Source organism: Chrysochloris asiatica, unplaced genomic scaffold, assembly GCF_000296735.1.
Source record: "Chrysochloris asiatica unplaced genomic scaffold, ChrAsi1.0 scaffold00384, whole genome shotgun sequence".
Classification (NCBI taxonomy): Eukaryota; Metazoa; Chordata; class Mammalia; order Afrosoricida; family Chrysochloridae; genus Chrysochloris; species Chrysochloris asiatica.
This window is the reverse complement of record NW_006408902.1, coordinates 1,313,997-1,330,456: the sequence shown is the minus strand read 5'-3', so window position 1 is coordinate 1,330,456 and position 16,460 is coordinate 1,313,997. Positions and strand designations below refer to the sequence as shown.

General features: G+C 39.9%; 1 protein-coding gene and 1 pseudogene across 1 annotated transcript in view; one reads left to right on the top strand and one right to left on the bottom strand.

The window, feature by feature from the left end:
• Positions 1 to 5,383, bottom strand: part of LOC102820622 — a 15,985-nt pseudogene extending 10,602 nt beyond the window's left edge.
• Positions 1 to 16,460, top strand: part of PKD1L1 (polycystic kidney disease 1 like 1) — a 270,006-nt gene that overhangs the window by 34,038 nt on the left and 219,508 nt on the right. Inside the window, exons 7-10 of the mRNA XM_006876506.1 lie at positions 7,333 to 7,539; positions 11,280 to 11,461; positions 12,349 to 12,570; positions 14,994 to 15,154. Coding sequence (XP_006876568.1) covers positions 7,333 to 7,539; positions 11,280 to 11,461; positions 12,349 to 12,570; positions 14,994 to 15,154 — 772 coding nt within the window. The remainder of the gene's footprint in view (positions 1 to 7,332; positions 7,540 to 11,279; positions 11,462 to 12,348; positions 12,571 to 14,993; positions 15,155 to 16,460) is intronic.

Below are 16,460 nucleotides of genomic sequence, written 5' to 3'. Positions count from 1 at the left end.
AAAGCAATGGATTTCTTGCTTCTGCCACAAATTTCCCAGCTGTGAGCCTTCCAACCTTCTAAATATTCCTTTATATGTGGTTCAGAGTTCTGGGACCATCCCTGAGCCTAGTTGGTCCTGTATTCTGTGTTGTTGCTGGCAGAGCTCTTTACTGCACTTCCACCCAATCCGCCATCCTGTTTGTTCCTTAATCTATCATTTTTAAAGTGATCCCTTTATTTGGTTTTGTTATCAGGGCTATGTTCACTTTATAAAATGAATTTGGGGATTTTCTTTCTTTTTCTATACTCTGGAATAGTTTGAGTAGAATTGGTGTTGAATCTTTTCTGAATATTTGATAGAATTTGCCCGTGAAGTTTGTTTCTAGAAATTTGTCCATTTCTTCTAAGTTTTCAAATTTATTGGAGTACAGTTCTTCATAGTATTCTATTATTTTATTTCCATTGGTTCTAATGTGGCATCACCAGTTTCATTTCTTATTTTATTTGCATCTGCTCTTTCATTTCCTTTGTTAAATTTGCCAGTGGTTTGTCATTTTATTAATCGTTTCAAAGAACCAACTTCTAGTGTTGTTGATTCAATCACTCCTCTAGCTTAATATAATGTAAACATAGTCTATATAAAAACTTTCTTTGTCTCCATGCAGTTAAAGCAAACAAAAACAACATGCTATTTCTAATCCATTAAGACTACAAGATTGCCTTAAATAGACATCATTTGTAGAAGAAATCAAGAATAAATGCTTAATTCTTTCCCTTAACCACTCATATTCAGAGTAAGTTGAGGCACTGGTTACTTCTGATGACAGCAGATAAGTTGTGTGTACATTTGTGTTTTGTGGTAAAAGAGGAGGCCTCTCTGTCTTTTTGCACCACTGATTTTTAAAATATTAATATTTTCATAGTAATATTTAGTCAGTTGTAGACATTATCTTTTTTATCCTAATTTAGGCTTATTTGGGGCCTATGAATTTTTTCTTTAGACTGACTATGGTGGCCTTCTGTGACACTTCCACAAGTTTTTTAAAGCTTCTTTCTTCTTGGACATGGCAACTCTCTCAACTCTAGAATTGGCCATGTCTCCATCTTTCCATGGGTGTTTAGAGACTGAAATCTGGCATCAAGGTGATCATTGTTACTAGGTTGTCATTACTTATAAGATTTTTAATATACGAAATCAAGCTCACTGCCACTGAGATGATTTTGACTCATACCAATCCTGCAGGACACATTAGTACTGCTCTATACATAGGGTTTCCAAGGCTGTAAATCTTTATGGAAGCAGACTGCCTCAGGTTTCCCCTGCAGAGTGTTGGGCACCTTTCAGTTACAGCTCAATTCTTAACCCTCTGGACAACCAGCACTTCTTTTCAGTGTACAGTACTAGTAAATATGAGCTCAAAATAAAGTCATGATTTCATATTGTTTCACATTCAGAAAGCATTATTTATATAAAGTTTCAATGTTTGTTAAATGTACTATATTCTCTCATACATAAATCTTAGTTCCCAAAACATTAACAAACTTAACATTTTTAATAAATATGTGCATTACAGAGCAGATGTTACCACCAAAAGGAAAACTGCTGAATGAATGTTGATTTCACTGTACTTCTTTTTGTCCTAAGAATAGTCCCCATTAAAAATATATACTCCAAATATTTGTGATAGTTAAGGTTTTGTGTCAACTTGATTGAGCCAAGATTCTCAGTTGTTCAGTGGCTAAGATGTAGCAGTCACCTCCATGATGAGATGTTATGTGATATAATCACCCCATGATGTGATATGATCTGATGTAATTATCCTATGTGTGCAAATCCTCACTTGTATGATGTTAATGGTTCTAGATGCAATCTACCAGGATTAGGCTGTGTTTTGAGTCAATCTCTTTTGAGATGTAAAAAGATGAAACGAGTAAGCAGAGCTAAGAAGGCCCTACCACCGTCAAGAAAGAAGAGCTGGGAGTGTAGTGCATCCTTTGCACTTCAGATCCCTGCACTGTCAAGCTCCTACATCCTGGGGGAAGATTGATGCCAAGACATTTGGAGACCTCTAACGAACATGCCGGAAGGAGACAAGGATCATTTCCTAGAGCTGACAGAGAAAGAAAGCCTTCTCCTAGAGCCAACACTCCAAGTTTGGACTTCTAGCCTTCTAAATTGTGAGAAAATGAATTTCTGTTTGCTAAAGCCATCCACTTGTGGTATTTGTTGAGTGATGTGCTGATTTAACAGATTCCTAAAATGTGGAAGCCATTGTGGAATTGGATCATGAGTGGAGGCTGGAAGATTACTAAGCAGCCTACATGGTAAAAGCCTGTGTTACCTAGAGGAGACTGTGGGTGGAATTCTCATGAGGGCTCAGAAGAAAATGAGGAGAAATGTAGCCCTAGAGATGGCACGAACATGAAAAGAAGTGGTACAGAAACTGTAGCAGCAGAACCAGGAGTCCGAGACAAGACAGCCTAGAGAGCTAAGCTCCTTTGTGCATGAGACTTGCTGGCGGAACAAGGTGCCTCGGGGCACTTATTGGTGGCGTTAGGCTCTCTGAAGCATGAAGTGAGAGTGCTGAGCACAGTTTACATAATAAACATTCTTATACCTAAAAAAATGTAACTTAACAAATAAAATAGCCTTAAAACTTTGAGTTCATGGGTATTTCTGTCAATTATGACTCCCTTTCTACTTCTAGAGCAAGAAGTAACCACAACTCTTTATTTTCTATTATTCCTAGATTTCATCTTTATAAAATACATGTGTGTTGTAATTTTTATTGTAGTGACCCTCCCCTTTCAAGTTGTACTTTCCTGAACTCACATCCTTGAGTAGTGCTCTGTTACAGTGACTCTGGTTGTGCCCATGTGACTTCCTTTGGTCAGTGGCACAATAACAAATTGCACACAAATGGAGTCTTGCCAAGTCTGGAATAGTGGGGCTTGCTCTCTCTTGGTGCTAATGAATTCTCAACACCCAATGAACAAGTTGGATTAGCCTACTGAATGATGAAGGCACATAACCTAGTTACCTCCGTCACTCTACTTCATAGAGGTCTTTTCTATATTTTCTTCCCATGGTTTGGAATTTTGTTTTTTGAATTTATGGCTTTAACTCAAGTGGAGTTGATTTTTGTAAGTGACGTAAGGTAAACATAAAATGTCATATACAAGTAGGTTTCAAAACTTTCATGAAAAATGGAATTAAAGGACAATGGAATCTTTCCATGAATTTTTGAAGCCACCTTTTGTGTGTGTGTATGTGTGTGGCATTAGTTTTCTGGTTAGGATAACCTTTCAGATTGAACTACCGCTAATTGAATATTTCATCTTTATCTCAAGGAACCAGGAACCTAGTGATACAAAGGTTAAGTGCTGAAAGGTGTGGTTTGAACCCACCTAGAAACTCCAAGAGGAAAAACCAGGCAATCTGATTTCATAAAGTATTCACCCAAGAAAACCTTATGAGACAATTCTGTTCTTTCTCATGTTGTCACTGGGAGTGGACACTAACTCACTGTCACTGAGCAGCAACATCATCATCTCAAGAAGCCATAATGTTATTTCCTTCATATACCAAGTCTCTATATATTTTATTTATTTTCTTCATCTACTTAACTGCTCATGTACCAGTAAAGTTACGTATTACTGTAGTTTTACCAAAAATCTCAGGGTTCGGTAGGACAAAACAAATCCATTCATCTTGAACTTCTTCTCATTTGTGTTTTTTCCATGTACTTATAGAATCAGCATGCTAAATTTCAATTAAAACCCTCTTACAGATTGTGTTGGTTCTGTATTGACTGCATGGATTAGTTGTGATTAATTAGTCTTTATATCATTAGATCTGAATATGATACCTCTTTCTATTGCTTATATCTTCATTAATATTCTTCAGTAAAATTTTATAAGGTTCTCCATAAAACTCATGCATGATTTTTATAATTTCTTACAGATACTTTTATGTTTTATTGATGTTTTAAATGATAAATATTCAAAATTACACAACATAGCCACATGTTGCCAGTGTATAGAAGTGCAACTGATTTGTATATTTGATCTTATATCAACAATCTTACTGAACTTGTTCATTGCTTCCAATAATGTGTGCCTTCTGTTGGTTGTTATAGAGAGACAATAATGTTCTCCGTAAAGAACAGTTGGATTCCTTTCATTAGATTTCTAGGATTATAATTTTGTTTTCTTTTTTTACTTCAAGGCTTCTTCACTGAGTAAAACTTTCTGTGCAATGTGGACTAGCAGTGATGATGGTGGTCATTCTTGTATGTTTTAAAACGTGTACAATTTAATTAAATCTTCTATTTCATTTAATAAGGGTTTTTAGAAATTAAAAATGAGTGCTCCCTTTTATTGGGAAAAAAAGACTGGAAATGATCATATATGTTCTTCATTTATCGACCACAGTTTCTGCTTATGTAGTATATTACATTATTAAATTTTATAATGTCAAAAAACACTCTTGAACTCCTGAGCTAAACCCAAATTGATCACAAATTATTATTCCTTTTATAGCTAAATTTAGTTTCATAAACACTTTATTTGGAAGTATATATTTGATCATAAGATTAATCAATACATTTATTTTTCTGGTCTTATTTTAATATCTTGTATATCCTGGCCTCCTAAAGTAAATTGAAGAGTCGTGTTTCCTGTTTTCTATTCTGTCACCCCTTGTCATTCAAACCAGAAGAACTAATTGGTACCCAGCTACCATTACTGAACATTTTGATCAAAGATCCTATAGAAAAATTGTAATCAAAAGAGGAGAAATGCAGAACTGAATTTTAAGTTCTAATGGAATCCAGGTATTCTGGAATCATGGAGACTGGATAAATGCCTGAAACTATTGCCATGAGACAGTCTTTAAGCCAAACATCTCTCCTGGAGTATTCTTAAAACAAAGTAATAGGCTAGCTTAACTAGTAAATAATGTCTACCTTGAGCATTGTGTACTCTTTTTATAGGATCAAATTGACCACAGCAAGTTGACAGAAACTTAGAAGGCACTGAGTTTAGGTTGATGGGACGAGAACAGGAAACAGAACTGACTCAGTCTCAAAACGTAGTACATGACATCAGGGTTCTCAGAGGGTGGAGTCATGACCTCTAGTGTTTCTAAGCATGGGGCCTCAGCTTCCTAAGTTTTTTATTGTCTTCACCACCTCAGTTCTGGAGTATGGAGCTGTTGTTACGATGGAGCCTCTGCTCAAAGCTGAGTAGGTGGGTTTGCCATGTCTGAGGAGCTAGAAAGGCTCTTCCAGAGCTGAGGAGATGAGATCACCACTGAGTTGGATTAGGAGGATGGGACCACCCGAAGCCAAGGTAGCAGAGTTGCCTTTCCAGTAGGCGTGGAAGGCAGAACTGAAGCCCATGGTTGAGGGGCCTCTACCTCGAATCTAGAATGCACGGCCATCACTCCGAGTCTGGAGGACATGGCCATTGCTTCGATGGTCTCAGAGAACAAGCCTTGATAATGAATGTAAATTGTTCTTCTGGATTTTTAATTTACTTAGTGTCTGGCATCCTGTCTTTCCCTCCAGTTGCACACATTTGTAATGGAAATGTCTACCTTTTGCCTATTCTACTATTGCATATGGAAGCAGGTAACTTGTATTCTAGATTGACAGATGAGATCAATTTTATCCCAGATTGGAATTTGGGAATGATGTTAAAGTGTGTTTTCAGTTGTATGTGTGTTAGTTGTATCATGTTAGGCATAAGTATGGATTTATAATTATCTTTATGTAGAGATTATGTGTGGTTTAAGGAGCTGTGTACAGGTGCCAGATTGACAAGTTGTTGACAAGGGGTAGACTCTGATAGTTAGCTAGGCCATGCTTCTCAGTAGTTAAGATGTAGTGATATCAATTATGATGATATCAATTATGACGTCATCAATTCCATGATGCAATCAGCTCTTTTTGTCATTCTTTTTGTTACATGCCGTTGAGTCAGTTCCGCCTCTGTATAGGTTTCTGAGGAGTGATGCATGAGTTTGAACCATTGCCATCCTGGTGCATTATCCTGCAGTGCCACCACAGAATCAACCCTTACGTGATATAATTATGCTATTGTGCCCATCTTCACTTGTATGATGCTAACGAGGCCAGATGCAATCTACAGGTTCAGTTGTATTATGAGTCAGCCTCTCTTTTTCTTTGAGTCAATCTCTTTTGAGCTATAAAAGAGATTACACAAGCAAGCAGAGCTGGGAGGGACTTAGCATCACTAAGAAAGAAGAACCAGGAGTGGTGTGTGTCCTTTGGACCCAGGGTCCGTGCACTGAAGCTCCTACATCTAGGAGAAGATTGATGCCAAGACATACAGAGATCTCTGTGGAATGCTGGGTCCACAGCTGCTGAATGGAGACAAGAACCTTTCCTAGAACGGGCAAAGAGACACAAGCCTTCCCAAAGCCAGCGCTCTGGATTTGTACTCCTAAACTCAGGAAGAATAAATTTCTGTTGTTACAGCCATCCACTTGTGATATTTCTGATACAGTAGCACTAGATAACCAAGACTATATTCTACATTAAAGTTACTTGAAATATTTTTTCTAAGTTACTTGTTTAAAGTGTAGTTGCATTTCTTTTCAATGTTTCTGTTTTGATGTAATTTAATTTAGAATACATAAACATTTACATGATCTCGTAGTCAAAAATACATACAATAAGTCGTCTATATTTTATTTTATGATTTTCCTGTATATATCTTTGTTCATTTTTCTATTGGAATATTTAAATTTTTTCTGTGAATTTTAAAGAATACTATCATGTATTGCACATGGCTTGTTCTTCTCTGTTTATTGCTTTTAAAAATTATTTATGTTTATTATATTCAGAGGACGTAAGTTTTATGCAAACAAATTTAGTAACCATTTCCTTTTTTATTCTTCCACAAATTTTATGCTTAGAATAGTTCTTATTCCTATTATGAATCTATAAGTAAAATTATGTATTGTTTCTTGTTATATTTATATCTTGATTTTTATTTTTGTCTCTTAAAGATATATAGTATTTGTTTTCTTTTTGTCCATTGTCCAAAGTCCAATACTAAGAATTCTGTCCTGTATCAAACAGATACAGCAAAAACTGGGAGAGCTACAACCTGTGTAAGACAAAAACCTGTCAGAGAAGGAAGACGCAAATATTTTCCACTAACGATGATAGAAAAGTGGTGAAAAACTTGTAAGACTAGAAAAATGGGGCAGTCCAGTTGAGTTTTGCCTCTAACAGGTTTCACTGTCAGTTTTGAGTAATTTGCTGGTCTATCACATATAATAGGGATTTTAATCAGGTATTATTTCTTTTTTAATACTTAGGTTTGGAGGTCTCAACCAGTGAGACTGGGAGTGACATTTGAAGCTGCCATTCACTGTGACATTTCCCAAGGCCTTTCTTATATGTGGGACTTTATGAAAGATGATGGTTCTCATGTGTCCCTTTACCCTTCTGTTGATAACCGCAGACAAACCATTACTCTCCCGAGCTACTTTCTGGAGTATGGAAACTATACGGCTGTTGCTAAGGTTAGTGATCCGACTAGAGGCTAGTGTTAACTCTACAGTACTATGTGGACAATGAGAACATGAGTCTGTTAAGCCGGAGGTCAACATTTTAACTCTATATGTGTTCTATCAAATCTAAGAAAAGGGACTTTTAAAAAAAAATTATAGACAGGATTTTAATAGAAATGCTTAATTCACTAGAGAGAACAATTTGTGTTCAAACATTGGAAAACTAGTTAATTAAAACTGCCTCTAAAACTCTTCCTTGTTTGTTTAACAAAACTTTGCTGTGCACCCAGCCACTGTGCTTGTAGTGGGGATGTGAAAATACTGCCTGACTATGTTAAAAAGAGCTCATCATCTCGAAAATCAGAGGAGGTCACTGTTGTTGTTAAGTGCCCTCAAGTCTGTTTCAACTCATAGCGATCCTATTTAGGGTTTCTGAGGAGAAGCTCATGGTTATCAACAGCCGGCTGTGTGGTTCACAGTCCAGTGCTTATCCTACAGTGCCACACCAGGAGTCCAAGAGAGCACTCTAATGGCAGCTAACAACGAGAACAACTGTATATGTGTAATATAGTCAGCATTTGTTGTTGTTACGTGCTATCGAGTTGCTTTTGACTCAGAGGAACCATGTATAGGGTTTCCAAGGCTGGAACTCTTTGCAGAGGCAGAAAGTCTTATCTTTCTCCCATGGAATGGGTGGTAGGCTCAAACTGCCAACCTTGTGGTTCACAGTCCAGTGTTTATCCTACAGAGCTAACATGTTACCCATAACAAGCATTGTTATTAAGTGCTATCGAGTTGGTTCCAACTCATAGTGCCCCTGTATAGAGTTTCTGAGGCTTTAAATCTTCAAGGGATCAGAAAGTCTCATTTTTCTCCAGCAGAGCAGCTGATGAGCTCAAATTTCAGACTTTGTGTTTTGTAATCCAGTGCTTATCATATACTGTACTCCCATGATAAGTGTTAGAAGGATTCTTTTTCCCAGTTTTACTTAGGTTTAATTTTTAAATACTGAAACATTTTATTGTATTCTATAAAATCACTTGTTCTTTTATGTCAGTCTATATGGAAGTTTCCTGCAAGCATACTTCTAAGATAGTAATTGTAAGCCAGATTGAAGTGATTGAGAAGTAGAACTCCTCTAAAATAACCAATTTACCATGCCCTATCTATCAACCTAAAGGAGCTCTGGTAGCGTAGTGGTTACGAATCGGGCTGCGAACCTTAAGGTCAGCGGTTCGAAACTACCAGCCGCTCTGCGGGAGAAAGATGAGGCTTTCTACTCCCGTAAAGATTTATAGCCCCGGAAACCCTGTGCAGGGTCACTGTGAGTAGGAACCGACGCCATGGTACTTAACAACAACAACAACATCCATCAACCTAAGGGGTTCTGGTAGCGTAGTGGTTACGAATCGGGCTGTGAGCCTCAGGGTCAGCAGTTCAAAACTACCAGCTGCTCCGCGGGAGAAAGATGAGGTTTTCTGCTCCCGTAAAGGTTTATAGCCTCAGAAACCCTGTTCAGGGTCACTTTGGGTCAGAACTGTCTCGATGGCCCTTAACAACAACAACACCATCCATCAACCTGAACTTCTTGACTTTATCATTGAAACCAGAATGGGGTAAGGGATACTCCCTATAGAGGCTGTCTGGCTAGCCTCCCCAAAAGTATTTCCATTGGAATTTATAGCCGTTAACTTTTTAGGCTCATAAACATGATAATCATTTTAGGAGGAAACCACCATTATTGAAGGGACTGGGTCAGCAAGTCAATGCAGCAAGTCAAGGGAATGGACAGGAAGCATGCCCAGTTGCTCCCTTTCTATCCACCAACTCAGGGAGAATGCAAGTAGCTGGAGTCAGGCTATCAAGGTGCCCACGGACATGATCTGAAGTACCACAGATAAGGGTCTCATATACCCATTCCAAAACACAGCTTATGTTCCCTAGACTATGAACAGTTTGGGTCACAGGTGCCCTCTCCCAGCAATGTGGCAAACTGATATTGTTATTCTAGAACAATTTAAAGAAGTCTTGTGCAGCAGGTTTGCCTAATGCAATACATCATTTGATTCCTTGACTGCTGCTTCCATGAGTGTTGAAGGTTGAGCCAAGCAAAATGAAGTCTTTGACAACGTCAATCTTTTCTCCATCTTTATGGATGCTGTTTATTGATCCAGTGGTGAGATTTTTGTGTTCTTTATATTGAGGTGCAACCCATACTGAAGGCTGTGGTCTTTGATCTTCATCAATAAATGTTTTAAGTCTTCACATTCAGCAAGGAAGGTTGTATCATCTGCATGTCGCAGGTTGTTAATGAGTTTTCCTCCAATCCTTATGCCACGTTCTTCATATAATTCAGCTTCTCAGGTTATTTGTTCAGTCTACCGGTGAAAAAATACAACCCTAGTGCACAGTTTTCCTAATTTTAAACCATTCAAGTGCCCCCTTGTTCTGTTTGAACAACTGCCTCATGAGCACAATCAGGTGTTCTGGAATACTCTTTCTCCCAGTATAGTCCATAGCTTGTCATGATCCACACATTCGAAAACATTTGCATAGTCAATAAAGCACAGGTAAACATCTTTCTGGTATTCTCTGCCTTCAAATAAGATCCATCTGACATCAGCAATGATGTCTCTTGTTCGCTGAACTTTTAAAAAATTTCGTCAAGGCTTTATATGTTTCATGATGCTTTTGAGCTTAAAAATATTTCCCTTCAATCAGATTTATATTTATTAAATTCTATAGTATGTTTAGGACTTATAAAGAAGTAGCTGGGATAAAGTTATATGGCACACAAAATTCAGGGCCATGGGAAACTTTGGTGCCAACAGAGAAGTTTGCAGTCTGTAAGATGTACACACATGAAAATTGTTATTGAGGGTATTAGGAAAGCCCCTGCTCCGAACATGGATAGGAAAATGCTAGCACTTCCATTGCCTCCAGGGACTTTATCTCCCAAAGATCACCAAGCAGCTTGCGGATTTTGACAAACTTGACATGTTGCTCTTAAAAAATAATCACATTTCCCCACGTATCACTTATCAATTAGTTGTAGCCAGCAGAACATTTAGACTTTCCTTTCTACCTTTAAGAGAAGCGTCTAGCTCCCGCCCATGTCTCATTTCATCACTCATGCTGCTGTAACAGAACTACCACAAGTGAGTGGCTTTCAAGGACAGAAATGTCTTTCCTCACAGTTTTGTAGGCTAAAAATTTAAATCTGGGTCTTTGCCTTGTTCGTGTCGTCTTTCTGGCTGGTAGTCCCTTGGTTCCTGGGCATTCCTTGTCTAGTAGTTGATCCTCACATGGTGTCTGTCCTCCACAACATGTGTGCCTATCTCGTTGTCCATTTTGTTGTTTGTGGTGAGGTGTTAATTTATTTTTGACTTGAGAATTTATTTGGGGAAACCTTGTTGGCGATAGAGTAGGGTTGGCTGGTCATAATCTTTATGAGAGTCCATCTCCGGGCTGTTGGTTGGATTTAAACCACCAGCCTTTCAGTTACCAGCCAACTGCAGACTTCTGTGCGACTCAGGGACCTTTCTTCTGTTCTTTTTATAACTCAGAAGTGATTAGATTTTGAACCTGTCCTACTCAGGTGAAATCTAATTAGCATAGCAGAGACGACTCTGTATCCAAACAGTATCACATTCCACAGGTACAAGGGCCAGGTATTTCAACACATATCTGTGGAGGAGGCAGTTGAGCACATAACAACCATCCATGTGACTGTCCTGTCATTTATGTCATAGGTTCAAGTCATAGGCAGCGTGGTGTACAGCAACTACTCAGTTGGGGTGGATGTTCTGCCCAGGGCCCCCATCAGCATTGTTTCCGAAGGCACGCATCTCTTCATCTCCAAGACCTCCTCTTCCACCATTGTCCTAAGTGGATCCCAATCATATGACCCCGACAATCTGGGTACACCTCTCAGGTGAGCACCACCATAGTGGGATGCCACTTTACCCTGTACTCACAGTTATCTGCATCTTGCACCTCCATATTCAGGCTTTGGAATTCAGAATCGTTGGTGTTAGAGTCCTGCCAAAATGTATTTTGTATTGCATTGATAGCTGCAGGAGCTCCTAGGCACTGTGCAGCAGCCATGTTTTTTTTTCTATTACAGTGTCTATTGTATTTTATGTGACATTGACATGCGTTTCCCTCACTAGATTAAGGTCTGCTCGAGGTTGGGAGTGTGCAGGATTCTCACTTGACTCAGAGTAGGCATGAGTATCTTTGTTGAATGCACCAACTATGATCTTGCAGCTCTATCTTGAGCTTAGGAAGCAAGGCTCCTGGCATTCCCATTCAGGCTAGGTTGTTTCCTTGATCTGAAACTGGACAACTCCTTCACAGCTCTCCAAGACTTATTTAATTCCAGAGAAATAGCACATGCCATCTTCTATCAGTCACATAGGATTGTCGGGAGGGTTAATTGTCTGCACTTGTAAAGTACTTTAGTGGCTGGGTTACATGGAAGGGGCAATGGTAGCCACGGGAGGGGTCCCGGTCCTCAGGACAGGAATAGTTTAAACAAGAGTGGCAGCGCCAACAAAACACAGGGAGTTGAGGCAACTGAGGGGACTAGCATGGGGAGAGGGGAGGAGAAGATGGAAGTGAGGATGTGTTCAGTTTTAGGTGCCCCTCCTGATGTGGTGCCGCTCCCACTTCTGAAGTCTCCCTCATCCATGATTTTATAGGATAAGGGAAGCACCATGTCTCCCCACCGCATGCTCTCTCCCTTTGTACCTCACAGCAGAGCCACAGGATGAGAGGCAGTGGCTCCATTCTCCAGCACCCTCCCGGACTTTCCCACAGGTATCACTGGAGGTGTGCGCCTGCTGGGGCCCCTGAAGATTCATGCTTCAGTGCTGCAGCACCCGTTTCACTGGACAGCACAGCGCCACGCATCTCCTTTACAGCAGCAGATCTCAATGATGGCTATGACCAGTTCCTAGTGATGCTGATGGTATCCAGTGGCAACCGGACCTCCTCAGAGTCACAGGTGTTCCTGTCCCTCCGCTCGGACCCCACATTCAGGTACTGCTTATATCCAGCTGCTTAGTTCCACAAGTGTCTGTACTTGCGCACAGTGCCTGGTGTAAGGGCGAGGAGTTTGGGGTGAAGTTAGCCCTCAGAATTCCTGCTGATGACAAGAGCTTACAGCTGAGCTCTGTGCAGGTGCAGAGCCCACAATCAGGTGGTCCCCGAGTAGGAACCAGGGGCAGTAAGGCACAGCCAGCACAGATTGCTGAGAGCACATGCCCATGAGTCCACACAGTGGCTGTAGAGGCAGTCAGGGCAATGCCACCTTTGCCATCTGAGATTGAGAGGGAGAGGGAGCTAAGGAATGCCTTGACTGAAAAAAAAAAAAAAAAAAAAATTAAAGGAAAAGAAAACACACTAAACTAAAACAAACGAAACAGCTCTAAGGGTAGCATCAGCTACCACCCCCTACAAGTACTGAAGGAAGCCTGTCAGAACCAAAGACAGTACCAGGATAAGGTGGGCTGCAACTGTGCCCTGCCTTCTCCTTCTGAAAGCATTGAGTTGTGGAGTCCAAGAATGAGGCAAAGGCTGAACTCTGTTGCTGCCCTGCTCTGCCTTCCAAGCCCAGAAAGGGTGAGCATGGAGCAGCAGTAATCGTATTAGCCCTGGATCCAGCTCTGTATGTGTGCCTAGCTTACCACCCTGGCAGACAAACAATTGCTCTGATCACTAGTCTGCTACAAGAAGGATTAAAACCCTGTGTGCTAATTCAGGGCGGAGTGAATTTCTGAGGACTTCCTGAAGGAGGAAGTAGTTTAGCTGGGCTTCACAGAATGGAAAGGATTCAGAGGCCTGATAAGGTTGGAGAGACAGGGGAAGAGTGGTTTCTGTGGGGTCAGAAATACCACAATGAAGAGAACTTTCTACTTGAATTCAGGATTTCAGTTTTGAAGTTTATGGTGGACACCAGATGTTAGCTCCAGAAAGATTCAGGCCACTGCAAATTTTCTTTTTGGGTGGGAGGCACTTTATGATGATATAAAATGTAGAAAAGTCAAAGAGAGGTTTACAAACATTGAGGTATAATCTAAATCATTACATAGAACAAGTTAAACATTTTTGTTCCAAAAATATAGTGTATTATATAATTCTGCTATTCACAATAGTGTTACAGAATTTATTTTAAAATATTCATTCATCAAGTAGTAAAGTTATTAAATGATTATCTTCTTTCAATCCTGTTAGAAAATATTTGGGCCTGTATTGATTATGTCCTGTGAGATCTGGGGTCATGCCCTCCATCCCCCACCACACACACACACACATACTCACACACTCATATATACTCATGTAATCTCACATCCTCACACATCCTTTACTCAGACTCACATACTCACACACGCACACACACAGTTGGACACTTTGCAGTGCCTGTGTTCTGCAGGGACCTTCACCGAGGCAGGGGTTTGACACCATGTGTCACCAGCATGTTGCACAGTAAACTCACACGGGAAACACTCCACCACATATCTGCTCAATCTCCATAAACTTTGGCCTTTTAAATGCTCTGCAAATCGTACAGGAAAGAATTCTGTTTAATTATGCCAAACCACACTGTGATATCTTGATGAGCTATTAATTCACATAATGCATTATGGGAAATGAAGGATTAGCAAAAGAGAGTAAAGACAATAGCTAGGAGGTTATGTGGTGACACGGGCAAAGGGAGATGGACACAAGGTTGTGTGGGTGGGAGGTGGGGCATTGGGCACAAGGGTCAGGTAGGGGATCAATATCTCCTTTTACTTCTGCATCCAGTCAGCATGGGCATGACCAATGTGGACGGTTATGAGAAGGGCCTGGGTGAAGCTGCTTTGAACTTCACTCAGACTAGCTAAGGGACCAAAACAAGAACAGAGATGAAGAGAGACGTGGAGTAGCTGTCCTGTCTTCACGACTCAATCAAAGTGCAGGCTGAGGAATGAGTCTGACCAGGTCATAGTCCTGGGTCTCTCCCTGCCTCTGTGTGGTGGGTAGAAAGTTACAAAGCCTCTGTGACTCTCGGTGCCTTCCATAAAGAGGGGCAGGAGTGTTAGTGCATTTCCTGAAAGATCTTGCAGGGCTGATTACACAATAAGAGTTCTCAATAATATTGGGAATGGTATTGCTATTAAATTCACGTAATAAATATCCAAGGTAGAACAATTTAAACGTGAGGTCTCTGGGTGGCACAAACCGATGAAGTTCTCAACTGCTAAACCACACAGTGTCTCCAGGGAAGTCCTGGTGATCGGCTTCTCCAAAGATTACAGCCAAGAAAGCTCTAGTGAACAATTCTGTTATATCACACATAAAGTCACCGTGACGCAGAATAAACCCTGTGGCAATGGACTGGCTTTTGAAGTAAAAATAAAGGGTCATGAAGAACTCTCATTCATTTTCCTTAAATCTCAAACCCGATTTGTGTGTTCTAGTTTCATCCATGTATCCCGAGTCAACGTTAAAAGCAACTTTGTGAACTGGAATGAAGAACTTTCTCTTCAAGTTGTGTGTGAAGACTGTGAAAATCTACATAATCTGTCTTATTCCTGGGACCTCTTTTTAGTCAATGCAACAGAACAGAATAGGATGGAAGGTAAAAATTGTTTAATTTTGTTGACTAAGGGAGAAAAAAATCAAGTTTATTTTGAGATTGCTTAAACTTTGCAAAACACAGTTCTGAATTACGTGTATCCTGATCATCACCCAAAAAGCAAGAGTATTTCTTATTTTTGCACTTTTGTGAATTACCATGCTAACAACAGGAAATATGCTTGATTTACAGGCTGTCTGTAACCCTTGTTGCTATATGAAAGGTTGACTATAGTATTCATATAGACCATTTTAATGACTTTAAAACACAGTAAGTTCTTTATAGTAACATGTGCTTTGACTTACTGTTCTATGGAGTCCTGGTGTGGCCCTGTGGATTAATGCGCTGGACTGCAAAGTCAGTTTGAACCACAAGATTGGCGGTTCAAGCTGCAAGCCACTTTTAGGAAACCCTATACAGGGTTGCTATGGGTCAAATCTGATTCAACAGCACATAACAACTATTCTATGATCCGAGGTCCCTCGATGAATTTTGTTGTTCTTTGGTACAGATGTGCTTGAGGGAATGTGCAGAGCAGCTGGAGTCTGGAGACCCTGTCAAGTTCTGGTTCAGCTCTACTCTAAGCAGTTCTCTCTGACTCACTTTTCGTGGTGAAAAGTGAGAATCACAATATTTCACAGGGTGGGGATAGGATTAAATAAAATAAGGTGTGAAAAGCTGCCTTCATTGGTGGTATGATGGTTGGTCTCTAGATGTGTAATCTCTGTGTTTAAGCCAGGAACGATGTTGAGTTCTCATTCTGGTGAACCAAAATGTTTGTAATGAGGAGATTGCTGAATCACCCACAAATGAGCTTTCATTTCTGAGCTGGATTATGCGTTCTTTCAATAAAAACTTGTGCCTGCTGAGCCTCACTGACCTTCTCAATCCAATTTTCAGTCCTTTCAGTGGTGCCACATAAGCAGAGCTCTGAGTAGAGCAGGCCTCAGGAATAAAGGACTGTGAAAACACAGAATACAGCTGTGACTTTCTTTGTAAGAGATGAATTCCTGGATTCTTTTAAGTAAATTTAATTATTTCCTAATCAAAGCCCACACCAAAAGTATTTGAGAAACTTGAAGTAGAAAATACCCAGTGACTAGATTTCCATCAAAGTGAATGTTTGCCTATAGATGGATGTCTTTCACCCTCCTTGTATATCAGTGATTTTCCCGTGATAGATAGAAATTAAAGGGGCACTTTACTGAGACATCATTTCTATATCCAAGGAAATGGTTTCTTTGTTAATTGATTCTTTCTTTTGTAAGGACCAAACTGATTTTACCTGATTTTGCCTACCTAGAGACTG